This window comes from Periplaneta americana, chromosome 7, assembly GCF_040183065.1.
Source record: "Periplaneta americana isolate PAMFEO1 chromosome 7, P.americana_PAMFEO1_priV1, whole genome shotgun sequence".
Taxonomy (NCBI): Eukaryota; Metazoa; Arthropoda; class Insecta; order Blattodea; family Blattidae; genus Periplaneta; species Periplaneta americana.
Window position 1 is genome coordinate 42,209,855 of NC_091123.1, and position 20,196 is coordinate 42,230,050.

A 20,196-nucleotide genomic window follows, 5' to 3' on the forward strand; every position below is an offset into this window, starting at 1 on the left:
CATTTATTTCAATAATTTCTTTCGAACATGAAGTACTCTAGTTACATTGAGACATGGAGAAGGAAGCAGAAAAAGTATCACTTGACCAGCATAAATGCTGTAGTTTTTATGTTAGATGGAAAAATTATTAATTTTTTTGTGTATTGGTGGAAAAAGGCTGCAAATTAGTTGAAGCTCCATAGCGGATTAAAGAAAACATACGCAGGTACGAAAAAATGTCATATTAATAGTTGTTTATTAATATAACGATTTTAGTTGAAGTAAATTCATTTAAATAATAGCAGAAAACGATTTATTATATATGAAATATTTATTGTATTTTATAAAGTTATGTATATACTACTTATTTAAATCAAGAGTACGAGAATGACATTGTTCCATCTGAATGGAAAATGTTTAATTATTTATACGTAGTTTATAGGCAGCCATTATTTTCTTTCAGATGAGACACATTCTAGAGTTAGGGAAGATACAGTAACAGTAAAATTATGTATTAAAAAACAACTATAAAAGTAATGGAACAGATGTATTATAGGGACCACCCTTCTTATGAATGTTACTATCGAAATGTATTGTTGTTATAAATCTGTTCCAAAGTAATTGTGCGTTGATAATTATAACTGTAGCTCAGTTACTTTTTGTGTACAGTAATTGTAGCCTAATTGTAACTGTTACTGTTACTTTTTTTCTGGTAACTGTAGTTTCATTTTTTTAAGAGTCAATAATAATATTATTATTATTATTACCGGTATTATTATTATTAATAAAATACGTTTTTTCCTATCTATAACAAATTATGTAGTAAAGAAACAACGCCTCCACATATCATTAATTCTTTAAATATAATGAAAATGACGAGTCATAAAGTCCAACAGTTATAAATCTAGTTAAAAAATATAATTTTATGGAAATCGTCTGAGGTCAAGCGATAAAATAATAACTCCACAGTAGTTACATCTACATTGTATAGCACAGGGATAATAATCAGATCTCGTGATCCAGGGTTTTGCTTGGGTATGGTTCGAATCCTGCTTCGGCTAATTACATAGTTGTAATTTTTCATGTTTTACCCTTATTGTTAGGTGAATGTCAGGGAAATCTAGATATCACCAATTTCACAGACGCTAGATAACGTCGCAGTTGATAAAACGTCGTTAAATAACCGACAAAAAATACATCTACAAATCCAGTATCCATAAGAAACCAGTTGCATAGACCAATTTACCGACAGAGTCGTCCCAGGGTGCGCCATAGGAAGCTCCTATATGGTACCGTACATCCTATCTTTTCACGCGTCTCGTCTGATCCAGGTTCAGTCGCCCATTCCAGAGACATCCACTGGGTGAATGACGTAAAGTACCCGTCGTTGGGGCGAGGGAAATACACAGGATAATTAAAGTTTCCAGAATAGAAGATTATGGATAGTATTCGTCATTTCCACACTATAACTAAATAGAAACAGTTAAAGATAGACTAACATGCGTAATAATGTTCGGGATCGAATCCCAAACGGTAAACATTACATATTCATGACGTCATACATTGGAGTCGTGACGCAAGAGTTTTATAGATTGGCATGAAGCCAGTCTGTTCCATCTGGACTTCATCCGAACACTAATCGGTTTGTAGTGTTGATAGTTTTACAACGCTAACTTGGAAACTAACTATGCATTTTAAATGCAGTAACAGAACACATTGTACAAGACAGACTACTGAATTTCAGTTTAACTTCACCTGTCACATTAACAGACAATAATTGTAAAGTGAAGGTATGTAGAATTTGTAAAGTACCTAGCAAACTAGCCTAAACTAAACTAAAAATCAACTCAAATTAACAATCACTTAGTATACTAATAAACTAGCCTGAGAAAGTAAATCTAACTTAAACTAAAAACATTTAAACGAATTACAAGTAGCCAGAGAAAACCAAACTTAATCCAAACCAAAAATCACGTGAACTTGCTTTTTTCAAGTTTTCATACGCATTCAAGTTGCCGGTTGTAGTCCCAGCTGTTTAAGTGGAAGGGACAATTTTGTTGAAAAGTTTCTTTCTCAAGTGGAAAATTGTGGAAATGCAATGTATGAAACCTTAATTTGTCTCTCTTCTATAATTGTAAAATTTTATTGCATCTCTTAGTTCCATTTGAACGTGCAAAAGAATTTAGACGTCAGTCTCGTGTGTGGAGTGTAACCGTTGCTTACGAGATTATACAAGCTGGCGCATAGAGCTTGAAAAACTAGTCTGAAGTGGTTCCCTCGTAATGCCAATTCCGCCGCTCGGAGCGCTGTTCTGCCCTATATGTTCATAACAGAACACTTAAAAGACATTGACATTTGGGACATTTAAAGGACTCACCATTGCTTATTAAATGCTTCGTACAATATTTTATGGACAATAGACGTAATTTCCAAACTTCTACTCCTCAATTATATTACAATAAAAGGCTGTCATTCTTGATATTAAAACATATTACATATAAACTGAGGGACTGTCTGCTCTGTACTTCAGTTCATTCACCAAACATTTCCGGAAATAAATTAACTTGACATCTCACATATACGCACTATAGCCTACCCTTTTCACCTAATATTATTAATATTGTTATTAAATAAGATATTGCAACTAATTAAGGTACTGCATTATCTTTAATTTCCTTGAATTCATAATTACGCATTTGCAAGAAGGCCTAACTTTTCCCTCTCTTTTTAAAAAAAATACGGACGTCACAATAACTGAGAAGTATAATTATTGCGCGATTTTTTCTTGCAGTGGTGAAAACATTTCTATAGGCCTACTGATTAATCTATTGAGCATAGTAATAGTAAACGCTGTAGTATTATAGTGCGTGTACGCCTACTTAGCTCTTGTAAAACGAAATTTTCACTTTCACTTTCAACGGAACACTCACTTATATTCAGTTCTTGTATCTTGCAGTAAATTATCCATTTGTGATCATCTTTCCAATATAACCTCCCATTGAAACGACCACTTAAAATCATGAGCTAGAATTTATTATTTTAAAAACATTTCCACGTACATACTGTTATAATTGTTATGAACCACAATACAAAAGACAACATTGTGAAATTGGATTAATTTACCAAGATCAACATCAATACCGGTAGTATAAAATCACATATAGGCCTAGGCTATATTATTTCATTACTTTATGGTAATAATTAGAAGAATTAATTTTGAAGAATTTACAAATATGCTGAAATAATTTATGACACCTCTTATAGAAATGTAAAAATATGTATGTACATTTTGAAACAATGGGTATAGCACCACTTGAAAATGTTGAGCATTTTAACAGTAACTTGTAAATTGTTCCATCACGTTGTCTATAGTGTTCATTTATTGTAGCACTTTTAGAACGAACGTGGTTCACATAAAATGAATGAATGAATGAATGAATGAATGAATGAATGAATACATAAGAAGAAATGACAATGGAATGAGTCGAACACATACAGTTTTCTTTAATTTTTAGCAAATCATGAAGTTGAATATATACTGTTACTTCATATCCTAACATAAGTAGAGTTGCTACCATAGATGTAACACCTGAAATTAATATAAAATAAATTAATGTATTGGTAATGATACAAGAATAAAAAGAAATTAGGCTAGACATAACCACACAAAATTACAAACACATGCTAAAACAAAAAAAAAAAAACTTTACGTATCCGTATATAATAAAACTAGATATTCCAGATATAATTTGTTTCACACGATAACCACCTCAGCCTATTTCGGCAGCAGCCATTATTAGTTACAGTTTGAGGTGCATTACCTAATCTCATACTAACCTTGTTAAGTTCTCTAACCTAATTCACTGATAATTACGTAACAATACACAGGTCTAAAATACAGACAAATACACATTAATTACCTAATAAGTACAGTATGAAGATAATTCATTACTTTTGTCGGTATTTTCTAAAAGAGAAAGGGAAAACAGTAACAACATTATCTTCAATGTTTACATCACGTCGTTCACATTTTCATTAGGCCTATATCAGTAATGCTTGGTAAGTGACACAATGCATGAAATTATTTTACATTTCGGGTCACATCATTCGAGAGTCGGAAAATGCAATTCGCCACTTTTAACATAGCATTGCTTGTTATATGAGAGAACATTGACATTTACCTTAACCTATAAAGATACGACCTGTTGGTACCGAGTTCTTCACATAGCAAAACACAGACAATTTTCGAATATAACTTAGCTGAACAAACTTCAAATAACACTGTAATATGCTTGGCATATTTATAATATTCGTACTCAATCAGTAATGCACAATTAATCGAACTATTTTCACGATGCACAATGCTTTGTAATGGTACTATTCATCATTTCATAGGGCAGAGAGGCGAACCTAGCGGCAGAAATTGTCATGACTCACAGAGACCTACTCTCGATCATGCTATGCGCCAGCTCGTGTAATCCCGTAAGCAACGAGTGTAACAGACACCGAAGATTCACTAAAATGAATTCATTAAGATGTTAAATTCAATCTCCTTTATGATAGGTATTCCGCCTTCCTGGACCGGATACTACTTTGTTCCACTGGTTTACAAGCAAAACATATTAAGTAAAAAATATGATTTCTGAGAAAAAGGCGTAGGCTATATAGTGTACAAAATGTATGTGTATGAACTTAGAAATTGGAAAATGAAATACACATAAAGAGAAACTACTTACTAAAGATTATATTTTGAGGGTTCAGTTCTGTCAAGAACTTTCAAACACTTTTTCCTCAGAAGTAATATTTTTGATTTGATGTGTTTTGCTTATAAACCGACAGTTTCAAACACATCATAATTACGTAAAGATTAATTTTTGGTTCTACAGAATATATCTGTTATGGTAGCAATGGTTATTAGAGGAGAAAAATTCGATCCCCGGAGCCGCTATTTTTTCATTATAATTAGGCCTACTTGTTAATATTTTATGAATTCCAACACACTCGAAATAAAAATAACAATTAAAGTACACAAATGGACGTAGAATATAATATGTAGACTATTTATCTAGAAATAAACTGTAACAACTTTTGTATAATAATTATGGTAGCAGATATTTCGTTGTATAAAAATTTAGCATTGAAATCCCTATGATGCGTGTTCCAATTCACCATCACACACACACACACACATTCGTGAAAAATCGAAATCGATTGCGTCACTTCTCGTCTGATATTCTTTGTATTTCTTAAAACTAGAATGTAAAAATAATGCACTTTAATGAGTCGTATTTCCAATGATAATACCTATCGTTAGACTGAAATATGAAACGTCTCAATGTATTAATGAGAACCAAAACTGTTATTATTGTTATTATTATTATTACTATTATTATTGCATAAGTTAATATACACAAATCAGCTCACCATTACTTTCTCGATAACTAGAAGGCCGAGTTAGACACTTCTTCTCATTACAGTTTCTAAATCAACGACCATGGTAGAAATCCCAACAGACTTGTGTCAAGTGAATACGGTAAAGCCTGGGAGTTTTTTGTCTGGAAAGTTCCTCTGCTTAACCCCATTCGGTCACTCTCGTTACTGGACACATGGCAGTTACCACAATCATGGGGAGCAAGGTTCGTGTGGAAGGGGAATGAATCCGAGCAGGAGGGAGAGAGACAAGAAGAGGACTATTGCTACCGTACATGCTATAGTTACTACAGACCATTCCAACACAGCGTTTAAGGGCTAGGGCGTCCTGACGCTGCACTGTGTCTGCCCAGGACGGACCCCCACTCCTCTCTATTGCTGAGGTTGTGGTGGTGTACGAATGCATGCAATCATCAACTCTTCTCGTCTGATATTCTGCAGGCATTGCTGGATTATGCATTCCATCAGTCAGTCAGTCATTCATTCATTCATCCATATGGTGTACTATCGTTTGTGCGAATAAGAATGAACAGAAGTGCGTCGACAGTCGGTTCAGGATTTAACCCCTTTGGGAGGGCTTGTATCTTGTCTAACCTAACAATGTTTAATATGCCATATCAATGTACGGACAAAAACGTACAACATTAAGCGTCACTTTAAGTTAAACATTCTGACACACACGTTCATATTATCGGCGAAGAGAGGAAGGCATTAATAACGAAACTAAAGGTCGAAATGCAGTCTTCTTACGACGGGATAAATACCATTTCAACTAATTCAGTACTCTAAGGGCAATATAATTAAATTAATGGTTAGGTTATAGTAAGCTTGCGTTTGTCTGAAGCAAGCGGGCCCGTGTTCAGATGCTACTAGGGACAAGTCACATGGTAGGAGTTGTTTTTCCGAGGTTTTTCCTCAACCAATTGAAGCAGAATTCCTGGGTAACTTTCAGCGTTGGACCTTGGAATTATTTCGCAATCATCATCTCCGATTCTTTTCTATATTTCAGGCTTGCTCAGATGTAAAGTCGGCTGCGGACCGCCACCGAACTTGGACCCCATGGTATGTGGTCATTAATTTGCTGGTGGTAATGCTATTTACCGTGGGATGGGGATTGAAGTGACGCGGTGACACTTAAAGGAATTATATATACTGTAGGGGAGTTTGGAGGCGGCCCGCAGGAGAACCTATATCGCGAGAGGCCTTAGAATATAAACACCATTCCATTTCTTGAGCCCACCCAAGCGGCCTACGTGCGAGGGCAGTCCCTAGTCCGTGATAAACAAAGCAATGAACACTTTCGTCACTAGTCACGATCCTTTTTACTCTGTATTTTAATTGTTCTTAACTTATATTTTCTTTAATTTGTAATTTTAAGTGTTACGTGTTATTTGCAAATTTGAATGATTCAGTTTGTTCATTTTCATAGTCAAAGCTTAGGCCTAAATTGTAAGTACCAATAGCATATTCCATTATAAATATGGTTCTTAGTTAATAAATTGTTTGTGTTAAATAATTAATTTCATAAATCCAATAGAGAAGTTGCACCAAGATTAAAATGTAAGTGAAGTGAAGTGTAATTTAACGTCGATAATGTTGTGTAGCGAAGTAATAAAGTATAATGTAATAAAGTAGTATAATATTGTGGAGCTGCAGAGTATAAATAGCCTAAACTACGCGAAATTTAATTTGAGACTGTAAACAAGATATACAATGTATTCTTTGAATGCTTTAATATGTGATGCTTGTAGGATTCTTACAGTAAGGCAGTGATCGTCAGTACTCGCTGAAATGTGCAATGGGTACGCGGTGCCGTCCCGTATGCACTGTCGTGCAAGAGGGAGAGCTAAGAGAGCATACCCGCTAGCAGCTACGAGAGCACTATAGTGCACTGCGTTTTCGGCGGGTAAGAGACGTTAGCCTCAGGGTGCTCTGCGCTGACGACCCGTAGAGAACACAGTGCACCATAGTGCACTGGTAGCTGCTAAGGGTATGCTCTTTACCTCTTTCTGCTACACGACAGTGCACAAGGGACGGCACCGCGTACCCATTGCACATTTCAGCGAGTGCTGACGGCCACTGAGTAAGGTATAGAACAGACGTTAGTTTGTAATAACAGAATTGTAATTTCTCTTTTAATTGGTAGTGTGTAGATGTAGATCCTGAGAATAGTGATGGAAATGATCAGTGGCAATGTAAAAACTATATGCATAAGAAAATCCGCGATCAATCGGGAAAAATCAGAATCCTAGATTTGGAATTGTGTGAAACAAAAAAAATGGAATTAGTAAATTGAACGCTATGAAAGACAGGACTACTAATTTTAAGATTCAATGGGATTTGACACGTATGAGTAAGATGACATCAGACAAATTATAGAAATATAAAGCATAAATTGGAAAGATCATGATGAACGCGTGTTTTGAGTAGGTTATTTTACGACGCTTTATCAACATCTTAGGTTATTTAGCGTCTGAATGAGATGAAGGTGATAATGCCGGTGAAATGAGTCCGGGGTCCAGCACCGAAAGTTACCCAGCATTTGCTCATATTGAGTTGAGGGAAAACCCCAGAAAAAAACCTCAACCAGGTAACTTCCCCGACCAGGAATCGAACCCGAGCCACCTGGTTTCGCGGCCAGATGCGCTAGCCGTTACTCCACAGGTGTGGATTGAACGCGTGTTAACTGTAACAATCTCTAAAAGGACAAATAAAAAATATTGGAAGTGCCAAAAAAACGTTATGGATGAAACTGAAATGAGAATAATAACGAACAACTTTGTGATGACGACCATGTTGCTGCTCATGATGATGATGATGATGACGATGATGATAATGATGATGATGATGATGATGTGATAGCGACGATAACGTATATTCTCAGTTATATCGGAATTTGAGATCCAATTATATTATAGTTGACTACGAATCCGAAGAAAGTGAAAAGCATAGTACAGGTCCTGCAGAGAAACGGGCGGTTTTAAGGAGCGTATATCTCTCACAGCATAGTTGAGGGGCGATTAATTGCACGCACATTCTGTTGCCAATAGCCTACAACGTCATTTAGTCATCATGGAAAGGTAGAGAGATGCACAACGTACTTTTGCAATTAAAAGATTTTACAAGAATAGCGACAGTTTTGAGTACTAGGCGTGAATTTTGTCAGTTTAATGTATGGCATCATGATTCCGTCCCATCTGCTCATGTGGCTTACACCCGCATCCATACAAAATTCATGTGGTACAGCAATTAAAACAACGCAATATTCTTAACCGAAGTGCATTTTGTGAGGAGATTTTAAATCGCATGGGTTAAGATGAAGACTTTATTGACACTTTGTGGATGTCTGACGAAGCACATTTCTATCTTAGTGGTAGTTACTTAAAGGACGTCCTTTTCAAAAAATAAATGCCAAACTATGTACTTTATGATATCATGTATCTCATTTTGAAAAAATAAATTCTTGAGTCAATAACCAACTATTTATAAGTAATCGTCCATTTCTCTGTCGAACTTTGTATAACCAAAGCGAAACTCTCCCATTAGAAACCCTGAAAGGTACTTAGGGCAGCGGGATGTTAAAGCTCCTACCTTACGAGGCAATAGGCACTGAGTAGCAGTACTATTTGCTTTCCATCTTATCCCAGGAAACATATACTGTATGCAGAGCTACGGAGATTGCCGAGTCCTAAGCCTAATAAACATACGGACCCCTCAAAATGCGTGGCTTGTAAGAAACGTATCGAAAATGTACCAACCTCAAACAAAATATTCCGTAAATAACCTTGTTTCTTCTTAATCAACATTTGGTCATGCACGAAGTCTATCTCCGGACCGGATTGGTATAGCTCGTGTGTTTTCCGACAAACACGGTTTCCCCCCCCCCTCTTTTGATGAATTTAAGAACATGGTTCCTTACCAGAGGCGTCTTTTATTATAATGACTCCTCATAATCTAACCAAATTATTGTAAAAAAAAATCTGGTGTTATTGTTTTATATAGCCTACTTGATTTCTCTTAATCTTAATTTGTTAATTTATGTTTATCCCAAGGTATTTATCAAAATAATTGAAACAATACAATAGTCATTCCAATTTACAAATCTGGAGATAAAAATAACATGAATAATTATACACCCAGTTCACTGATATCAAACTTCGCTAAAATTCTAGAAAAATGCATTAAGCATGAACTAGTTAAATTGTTTATAAAAATATTATATTTTATACAGTAATCAATACAGTTTTCAAAACAACAAAATCACTAGTAATGCCATGTTCAAAATAATTCAGACAATAATAAATTAACTAAATGCTGGCAACAAATGTTTAAGTAGGCTACATTTTCTTTGAGTGTAGAGGCTGTTAATGCTTTTTTCTTAGCCTACGACCGGTATGTTGGACATACAAATTAACAAATATAATAATTATGCAATATGTTAGATACAATACATTTTCCATTGTAGCCCAGTTGTTGCAGTTCATCAAAAAAAGTTGTTGAACGAGGGGTACCTCCTAATGGAATTGTCTAGCTCTGTCTATGCAGAGAAATGCTCCTGGTACTCATCAGTTGGAAGCTGTGTGATTTTCAGGGCCATAACGCGGCCGAATGGATTAGATCAAGGGAGAAAATCCATGACCCCATTAGAAATCAAAAAAACTTGCAGTCCAACGCCTTGACCGCAACGCTGTCGCGCACCCCTGTGTTATGACTACTCTGAAAATAATAACTAAGCTAAACTAAGCTGAGAAAAGCCAGAATAAAGTCTTCATTTTTGGTCTATGGAATTGAACCTTGTAAATGCCTAATGAAAAACAAGAATGTTGTCAACTACATCGCTATGTTATCCCTAAGGATTCAGATAATACACCCTACAATGTGCTCTTTATCACAAGTCACAACTTTTGAGCCTCGCGTCAGTATCGACGAGCCTGGCGGCTATCTTCTTCACACATCAGTATTGACTGCACTCGAGTACAAGTGCGCATTCTGCTAAGATGAATATCAACCCTTAACTTGAAACACATTTTCATAGTCATAAGCCGCCAATTTAATAATCCAGAGAATCAATCAACTTCATACTTCGAATATGTAATTAAATCTATCGCTCTAATAAATTTCAGTGCTACCGATAACGTCTATCACTCTCGCTCCTTGTCACATATGGCAACATTTTGACCGTGTCTTATCTGGTTATTTAAGTATATAACAAAAAATACAGCAAACCAACCAAATACAACCCCTTAACAAACTATAGTCCTACCGATAACGTCTTTCATTGTCACATATGGAAAAGATTTAAGCGTGTCGTATCTGATTTTACTTCATTAATTGCTATTTGAAAGATCACTTACATACGGTAACAAAAATGTTTTTTTGTTTTCCTATTTTCTGCGTACAGTACATAAAACGTCGCAAATATTAGAACATAATAATATATACAATTTAAATTAAATAGCCTTCAGCGCAACCGTTTACTAGAAACTTTTATTTAATACTCTTTTTACTTTCATACTTTTAATATAAGTATAACTTTTTTTTAATTATGTACGTATTTACGTTTGGGACTCGTAATGAAAAAAGTTGCGGTATAATTCCGGTTTTGTTCCAGATATTTCAATGCTTTTTAGTTAATGTATGACCAATTTCTATGCAGAATATTTTTCATTGATATACTGTAAAAATAGTCATTAAAGCATATTAATTATAGGCCTACTTATATATGAAGGGTTGAGACTGAGATAGTCTAAAGTCACACTTTTAACAAAAACTGTTTATGCGCATTCACTTCTTATACATATTATAAAGAAGCTACCAGTAAAATATTATAAAAATTACTCAACAAATGACGTAAGTATATGCTGAAGAAATTATGATACCGCACCTAATAGTATTGAACTCTAAACCTTCAATACGCACTCCTGTAAAAATTTTGTCTGTGTGATTTAGGATTATATCATTCTCACCCCTTCTATATTAACGCTGTCAATTTCTATACGTGAATGTATGTACGTATAATTCGGTTATACCACTCACGTCAAAAATACATATATGAAATATTATATATAATGTATTATCAATACGTTAAGTACAGTTCTCAAATATTTATCGTTGCATACTTGTTCACGTAGTTTTCTTGTAATTTCTATAATCCGTTAATAACATGTAATAGTATAACAGTATTTAATCTTTAGCGTAGGCGAGAACAGGCCGTGATGCCAATTATGGCACGCAACCACCGGCTTACGTAATGACTGCTAACAAATCATTCCTGAGAATTTTCTTCCACAAAAGTGATGTGTCATTATAAAATACTTCAAAATATAACTTCCTAATTCCCAAATACATTACTTTCTAAGTTGCTGGCTACGTAAAATTATATTTTGCCAAGAAACAACATAAATATCAATAATAAAGTAGTTATTTTGGTAACATATGTCTGTCTTAAACGTTTAGTTTATATCGTTGATATTTCGATCGTACTTCAGGACACAAAGTAAGCTATAAATGTATTTAATTGAATAGAGTTTCATGTACAAAATGTTTAATAAAATTTAGCCTGAACATCCACGTACAATGCATTCTGACGTTAGGTTCCCTTGGTTGATGGCTGAGAACATGACTGTGGAGACCTTGCTTGCAGTGCACGGAACTAATATATTATGCATTGAATAGCTGGTTAATACCGGCTGGTACTTACCTAGTTCCGACGATAGATAAGTGATGTGAATCCCACAGAGGCTAAAAGAAAACTGTGAATCTCTAGTAGAAGGTGGGAGGTGGTCGGGTGTTCAGGCTACGCACAGCATCATCTACTGGGAGCTTCTATATTTAGATATTGGCATCACATACTGTCTTCATCTCCAGATTTTAACTCCGTCCCTTCTGCTAGCGAGTCTATAATACGTTCACATGAAGCAGAATATTGTGTGGAAGCAGAAAATGAAGCTAGAGAAACTTTCCTGTGTTATCCGGGTATCGAAAAAAACGCGCAAAACACTCATAATTTTCACTGTAATTTTGTCACCATAAATGATTTAAAAGTTCAATTTGAACTCACATTTATATTAATATAGCAAAATTACTTCACCCTGTTATGTCACATTTCATCGCATTTTATTTTAATTCGAATAACAGTCAAAAAACATATTCCCGCTACGCAAAATGTCGAATATTCTAATCCTCTATTAAAATTACGCGGCACAGTGCGAAGGCAACAGTGTTACCAATAGGAATTTCAGTGGTTTTGTTTGTAGGTTGGTAGTTTTACAACAACAAACATGTCGCTCTAGAAGATTTACAAGTTACAATTATTAATTGACGTTCACGATACAGTTTCATATTTACATCTCGACATGTCTTACGTATTTTCTGACAGTTATGGATATTTACAGAATTCGTCTAGTACCACTGGATCAGCAATGAATATCAAATATAAAAAGAAATATAATAAAATCAAGAGAATTATTAAGGACTTGGTTTTCGTAAGTATTATAATTAAGGTCTATTTGTACAGTTTCATATATAAAACTGAAATGTTTATTCCTACCAAATAAAGAGCAATTATTCTGTGACAAAATATTATCTGAGAAGATACTGCTGGATTTACTTCTGTGCATAAAGACCCGGCGTTTTGAACCGTCAACCCTAACCCAACATTATGTTCAACTCGTGTACATACAACATACGCTGCACAGTTTGCAGAATTTCAATTGACCAGACGAAATGCTATTCGCCACTTGACTTTGTTAAGTAAGAATAAAAATTATAGGTAAAGATTATATACTCGTAATAGACAATCTCATACAGTTGATAGCAATACCTGCCACATAGACAAAATACGTAGGTGTAGATTGTAAGCATGGCTTTGAAATCTGGTGTAATATTTTATGTATCATTTTGATTATTTTAACTAGTATGCTGCTTACGTGTTCCTACTTTAATTTTAGGAAAATGCAGCCCTCTGTGATCAAGTATCCCAAATGCAAGAAAAGATTATCATCGTGAAAGAAGAAAGAAGATTCTTACTCAAGAAACTTTATCACCTTCAAGCTGTAGCAGGTAGAGATTCTCATAAAACTGCCAAATTCGAAATAACTCTTGTAAGCATATGCAATTTTATCAATAGGATGTACTTTTCTATTTTTCATGTTCGTTCGGTTCTATTGATCTTTCCTATAACATACTGCGATATTTTGAGGCGTTGTCTTGTGTCTGTATAAAATTAACTAGGCTGATGACACCAATAATTTTGGTAGTCCTCTTGTCTAAAATCTGAACATGTCATGAAATATAGTTGAGAGACAAAAAAAAATTACAACTTAGAGGACAGACATATTTTTTGTAGGAATTAAATAATGAAAAAGATGAGGCATTTAATTGGTGATTGAAATGTATTATAAAGCTCTAAAGGAAATAATTTTTTGATTCACTGATAATACAAATTTATTATAGGCGTACAATATGATTACCGACTTTAAAATATGTAATATAAAGAATATATAATGTTTATCTCCATAAGCCAGATGGGATTTTTGATTCTGGAGAGATTATAACTTTCACAATGACACTGAGGTTCACTCAACTCCCTATGATAATATTTGTATTTCTGCTCCTGGAGCCAAAAGTAGTTGAAACGTGAAGTTATCCATACTTCCCTCCCCTTGTAAAAGAATACTAGCAAAAGGTCACAAATAAAATGATAAAGAATGTGTAGCCAAGAGATAGCATAGGAGCCAGAAGTTTAAACAGGTTGTTTTAATACATTTACAGAAGCTGATAATCAACTACAAATCCACACTCCAAAAATGCAGACAGCTGGACTGAGCCCACCTTCAGCAACGTCAGATATCAATTCTTCATCTAAGAAGACGTCTGCCAAAAAGAGATCTACTTCTGAAATTTTAGGTATACTAAAAATAGTGTGTTCAGTTAAATGCCTCATCAGGCATAATATTCGTAGAGAAATTTTGAATTGACAATTTGCTTGCTTTACAATTTATGCGTGTATTTCAGTAGAGTTCATTCAAATAATATGGACCAGTAAGTATTACAAATTTCGTTAATATATGAAGAAAATATGTTAGCATGTTAATACATTTGTCATTATGATTATATCTAAGCTGAATGACATTTTTACGAGAAATTTCAACACTAACATAATATTCTACTAATGTAGCCTATGTGGTGAATATTTTCAGGCAAACTAATATTGGTCTATGTGTCTTGGCACTAGCAACATCTATGAGCCACACTCTACATTTGAGGCAAATATAATATGATCTAATGATATCTTCATTTGCTTCAAATATTGGAACACTCTTCTTATTATTAGGTTCTTGAACCAACATTACATGTTCACAGACGCAGAATTCCCCAGTCATGTAATCAACATGTTTCAAAGCTACTGCTTAAAAAAATGCAACATAAATTTATTTATTTCATATCTAGAAGAAATACATATGAGGGAAAATTACTAAAACCTGACAGGCACACATATCTTAGTGTCACTGTGATCTATATTCGTACGTCTAAGTTATTGTGGGAAACACCAAGTAATTTATATAGTTGGTTGTCAGTTAGGAACAAAGACATATCCTGAACTTTTATGACTATCGGAATGTAAGGAAAAACATATAATATGGTAGTTTGTTTTCTATCATGGACAGGACAATACCGATAAAAATCCATCAGTAAATGGTTGCTGTGTATGGAGATTGAAACCTGGGTAAGCCAGTGGTGAATGGAGTTAATAGTTCCATATTATTTTGATGAATCATAAGACATGGTATCACAATTTCCAACCAGAATTCAAGTGTGCCAGCATGCAATGGAAATACACCTCATCCAACTTCCAAAAAGATCAAAATACAAACAGCAAGCAAAGTGATGTATATCAGCAGAAGTCTCTATACTTGAGCTTACAAATCCAACATTTTCATCAACAAAAACAACTCTTTTTCAGGAGTTAAAACAAAGTGCACATTCACTTTGAAAGATTAAAAATTCTGATTTTGAATATTCTTTTTCAGATAGTTTGAAAATGAATCCAAAGGTGAAGAAAAGCAGTACAATGAAGACAAAGAAAATAGTACAACCAATTCCTCTGGATATGACTGGTCGGCCAGTTTTCCCAATTGTTCTAGGAGGTTTAACTGTGCACAGCCTGGGAGAAGTAAGAAAACATAATTTCCCTCTATTGTATTATTATTATTATTATAGAATATTAACAGTAAAAGAACCTAAGTGTGAGTTATGGAATTTGATATATAGTACGGTATATACAAATAAATGGAACAAAGAGTAAAAAGTAATACTATTATAAGCCACGCAGGCCAACAATGGAACACCTACTTCTGTAATTATATTATTGCGAAAATAATGATAGTACATTCAACACATAAAACAATATTTTAGAAATTGCTTGTGAAACAAACAAATATTCATCCAAAGAACAGGGTTTTGTTCACGCCACCACAATTTATAATTTTAATACTGTATATAAAATTGTGTAAGATGCATTCCTTTATTTTTATAAGTTATAGTTTTAGTAATTAAGTTTAATTACTTTCATAAATAATATAATAATTACAATTTATTATTATGAAGAATCACTGGAGGTTTTACAATATCGAATATATTTTAAAGAAGTCTATGGATGGGAATCAATAAAATGTTGGTTTTAGTATTAGGATTAATAATATTAAGTATTTAATTGTATTTTTATACTGTACAGGTAGTTTCAGATAGGCCTGATTATCACACAGAAGACCTCATTTTCCCTGTGGGATTCTGCTCTACTCGGGTGTACGGTAGTCTGAAAGATCCCGAGAAACAGTGTGTATACACTTGCAAAATTATGGATGGTGGACCTGCACCAAGGTACATAAGAAGAAAAATATTACATATATATCCATATTACACTGGTCACTTCTGTTTTGTCTTATTTACCATATATTGCGTTGCAAATGGACAGAGTAGAATTACATGAATTACCTTTGCCATCAATGTCAGAAAACATTTGGATTTTTGAAGCTCTCCCTGAATCAGTCTTTAGGAAAATATTCGGAAGTCGAATTTTTGTTTATACGTATATTTTTTGTAAATCGTTTTCTTTTTCTAATGTTATACGATCTTCAATTAATGTGACGTGTAGAGTGATCATATTATATTGAAATATGGCCTTGGTTGTTATTAGCTGAATGTCCCTTCAGGTTTTGAAAACAATTTCCTTCACAAAACTTAGGATGGCATTCCTAATGTTGTAAATATTATAGCATTATATCAATTGAAACCTTCTTACAACACTTGTATTGTCACTCTCTCCACCAGTTTGAAAGCATTATTTCAAATGAATACAGAGTTTTCCCAAAATTCCTGCAAAATTTGTAAATATAGCCTATCAGTAATAAATAAAATACCGTAATAAATTCTTCACCTCCTGTCAGGACCTTTGTTTGCGACAATTTCCAACTTGTCCTCGGTTTACAGGTCTTTATTTTCACTGTTATATGATAGTTGCTCACCTCACTAGATGTTCTATTTCCGTGGATATTCGCTTATTTTATGTTCCAGGCTGAAAAATTTTAATTCCTGTCAAATGTCAACATTCTTAAGTTCGTCTGCCTTTGTACAACCTATTTCACAAATCTCAGTTCTGATGCCTGGATTTTATTTTTGTGTGGATAGATAGTTTGCCGACGTTTTACGTCCATACAACAGTATTGGAACTGCCATAGTTCAGTAAAATTTTAGTCTCGAGTCTTTACTAGTCTTAAGTTTCAGTTATCTATTAATAATTCTATATATACCTCCAAACTTACTATTATCTGTCCATATCGAAATGGCGGCTCAAGGTCAAGCAAGGGACTGCATTTGCCACGTATTCTTACCCAATCCTGGACCATTCCCCTCAACTTAAGTCAAGCTAGGACAGCTGGAATTACCAGTGCTTCAGTTCACAGTTCTCAGTTCAGTGACTTGTGTGGGGTTTGTACTTTCGTATGTTTATACGTGACCTGGATGTCATTTCAAAATGCACAAATGCACAGATAATAGTTTTGTTTCCTATATTACAGGATTATTAAATTAATCTTCTCTTAATTTAATGTTAAATCCGTTTGTGGGTATTTCTAGCTTTGAGATCGTAGCAGACAGTGACTTGGATGCACCTCTTGTGGGTAATTCAGCCAATGACTGTCATGCCATGCTTCTGCGACACATCAATCGTGCCGTGGGCATAGATGTTGTCAACACAAAAGGACGAGGTCCAGAATTCTTTGGATTTTCACATCCCACCATTCAGAATCTAATCCAGAGTTCGCCAGGAACAAGGAAATGTACTTCCTATAAGTGGAGTAAATTTGAGGTGAGGGTATGGAAAAAAAAAAAAAAAAAAAAAAAAAAAAAAAAAAAAAAAAAAAAAAAAAAAAACACACACACACACACACACACACACACACACACACACACACACACACACACACACACACACACACACACACACACACACACACACACACACACACACACACACACACACACACACACACACACACACACACACACACACACACACACACACACACACACACACACACACACACACACACACACACACACACACACACACACACACACACACACACACACACACACACACACACACACACACACACACACACACACACACACACACACACACACACACACACACACACACACACACACACACACACACACACACACACACACACACACACACACACACACACACACACACACACACACACACACACACACACACACACACACACACACACACACACACACACACACACACACACACACACACACACACACACACACACACACACACACACACACACACACACACACACACACACACACACACACACACACACACACACACACACACACACACACACACACACACACACACACACACACACACACACACACACACACACACACACACACACACACACACACACACACACACACACACACACACACACACACACACACACACACACACACACACACACACACACACACACACACACACACACACCCCCCCCCCCCCCCCCGGTTTTACATATCCTCTCCTTTTATATGTGTTTTTTTTTTCAGGTTAATAGGACAGGAGAACCTTTAGTGGAAGAGAATGATGCCTCCCTCAGTTTTGATGCTTTACAACGTAGCATTGCATTTAGCAAGTCACATATGGTAGCTGTGATAAAAGAAGAGCCTTCAGATCAGCTCTTGAGCAATTCAAGTGCTACTCTTAGAGATTTACTTATGTCTTAATTTAATAATGTATTGTACGTCAGCAGAATTTTTAAGAATAGTATTTATGGTTTCCTTCTGCCTTCTTGGTACATGTGTCTGGTTACTCTTGTCAACCAATTACACGAAATTATAGTATTATAGTATTTATAATTTAAATACATGAAATTGTTTGCATAAATATGCTGATTTTAATTTTCATAAATAATTTCCCTTGTGATATTCCTTACACAGAGATCGTAATACAAAAAAAATCTCTGGTCCAAGTCAAATTAGAACGAAAATTACAAAATACCAAATTTTTATTTCGGAAAATTTATTATTTGTCTTTCTTGTGTTAAATTTTATATTACCTTGTTAACACAAGAAAGACGAATAATACATTTTTCGAAGTGATACAGTGTCAAAAGTTGTGTAATCAGGATGTATAATTTTTTGTTTTGTTTTGTTAATACGAACATAATGACTGCAAATGAAAAGCCTAGAACAGAATAATTGCAAATGTAAGGTCTACAACAATGCATATATTTATGGAAATTCATCACACTCATCTTGTATTCAAACCTTAAGATGTCGATATTGCTACTTCACATACAAAACTAGTGCAGCTATTGGAAAAATCACAGAGTTTAAATGCTTTACTACTATGGTCCTGCATTTACTAGTATCGCTCAAGCATGAGAAAGCCATCATGTAGATGGCTATTAAACAGCTAGATACTGTGAGTGTACCAGTCTTTGTAACTCACCACTAAATTGAGAGCTCAAGGTGAGCAAAACACGCTCATGATAGTTGTTCCAGTCAAAATGGATGGGAAAACTAGGCACGTTGTGCAGGCTAAACTAAGCCCCAAATACAAATTAAGTATGCCATTAGTCCTCAAAAGTAATGTGTGGAAAAAATTAGTTACAGAACGAAAATAAATCATTACTAATCTCTCAATCATTATTCTTTTATTATTTTTTTTCCACACCAAAGACACAATTTAATATATTTATTCTTGTATTATTTCTAATTTTGACCCAAAGATATAATTTAATACAGAAATTACTTCAATTTCATGTATTGTACAAGATTAAAAATGTACAGTACCAGAAAAAAAGTAACGGGCCAACTCTTGGAGGTCGTTTCATAGCATGATTCATACAATAACACTTTTAAGAAGACTGACATGCTGCTCAGAAGAGAGTCTTTCTCCTCTGTCTGTCATGCAGAAGGAAACGAGTTTGAACCTGATTCCAGTGAGTTTTTCCCTTGAATAACGTTCAAATAGAGTTTTATAATCATGGGATTGATGTTTCAGTTTAACAAAAAGTGAAATAATTACTGCCCAACTACTATGGGTATTAGGACACATTATGATATGGAAGACTAAAAATTGAGAAAATTGGAGAATGCTGAGTTTGCAGTGGAAGAACTCCCTTGGGCAGAAGACTATGAAGGAATGAACTGGTACTCAGACTGCATTACTAGTTTTAG

The 20,196-nt window shown here is 34.7% G+C and overlaps 2 protein-coding genes across 4 annotated transcripts in view; one reads left to right on the plus strand and one right to left on the minus strand.

Annotated features, from left to right (window-relative positions):
• Msp300 (Muscle-specific protein 300 kDa) overlaps positions 1-12,134 on the minus strand; it is a 1,097,375-nt gene extending 1,085,241 nt beyond the window's left edge. For both annotated transcript variants that reach the window (XM_069830616.1, XM_069830615.1), the window contains exon 1: positions 12,110-12,134. The gene's annotated coding sequence lies outside the window, so the exon portion shown is untranslated. The remainder of the gene's footprint in view (positions 1-12,109) is intronic.
• A 394-nt stretch (positions 12,135-12,528) lies between these two features.
• Positions 12,529-18,898, plus strand: LOC138703066 (transforming growth factor beta regulator 1). 2 transcript variants are annotated; one of them, XM_069830619.1, is made up of 8 exons: positions 12,529-12,665; positions 12,804-12,893; positions 13,359-13,470; positions 14,182-14,316; positions 15,441-15,583; positions 16,145-16,290; positions 17,545-17,776; positions 18,562-18,898. In XM_069830619.1, the coding sequence occupies exons 2-8, from the start codon at positions 12,831-12,833 to the stop codon at positions 18,736-18,738; spliced, it is 1,008 nt and encodes a 335-aa protein (XP_069686720.1). In that variant the 5' UTR covers positions 12,529-12,665; positions 12,804-12,830; the 3' UTR covers positions 18,739-18,898. The 2 variants fall into 2 exon arrangements, with proteins under 2 accessions (XP_069686720.1, XP_069686719.1); XM_069830618.1 differs by lacking the exon at positions 12,529-12,665 and having other exon boundaries at positions 12,667-12,893.
• Positions 18,899-20,196: the final 1,298 nt, after the last annotated feature.

Excerpts from the sequence above, each read along its gene's own strand:
- LOC138703066 (XM_069830618.1), top strand. The coding sequence starts at position 12,765 with ATGTCTTACGTATTTTCTGACAGTTATGGATATTTACAGAATTCGTCT. Across the intron at positions 13,471-14,181 it reads TCACCTTCAAGCTGTAGCAG|AAGCTGATAATCAACTACAA; the intron begins GTAGAGATTCTC and ends ATACATTTACAG. Across the intron at positions 14,317-15,440 it reads ATCTACTTCTGAAATTTTAG|ATAGTTTGAAAATGAATCCA; the intron begins GTATACTAAAAA and ends ATTCTTTTTCAG.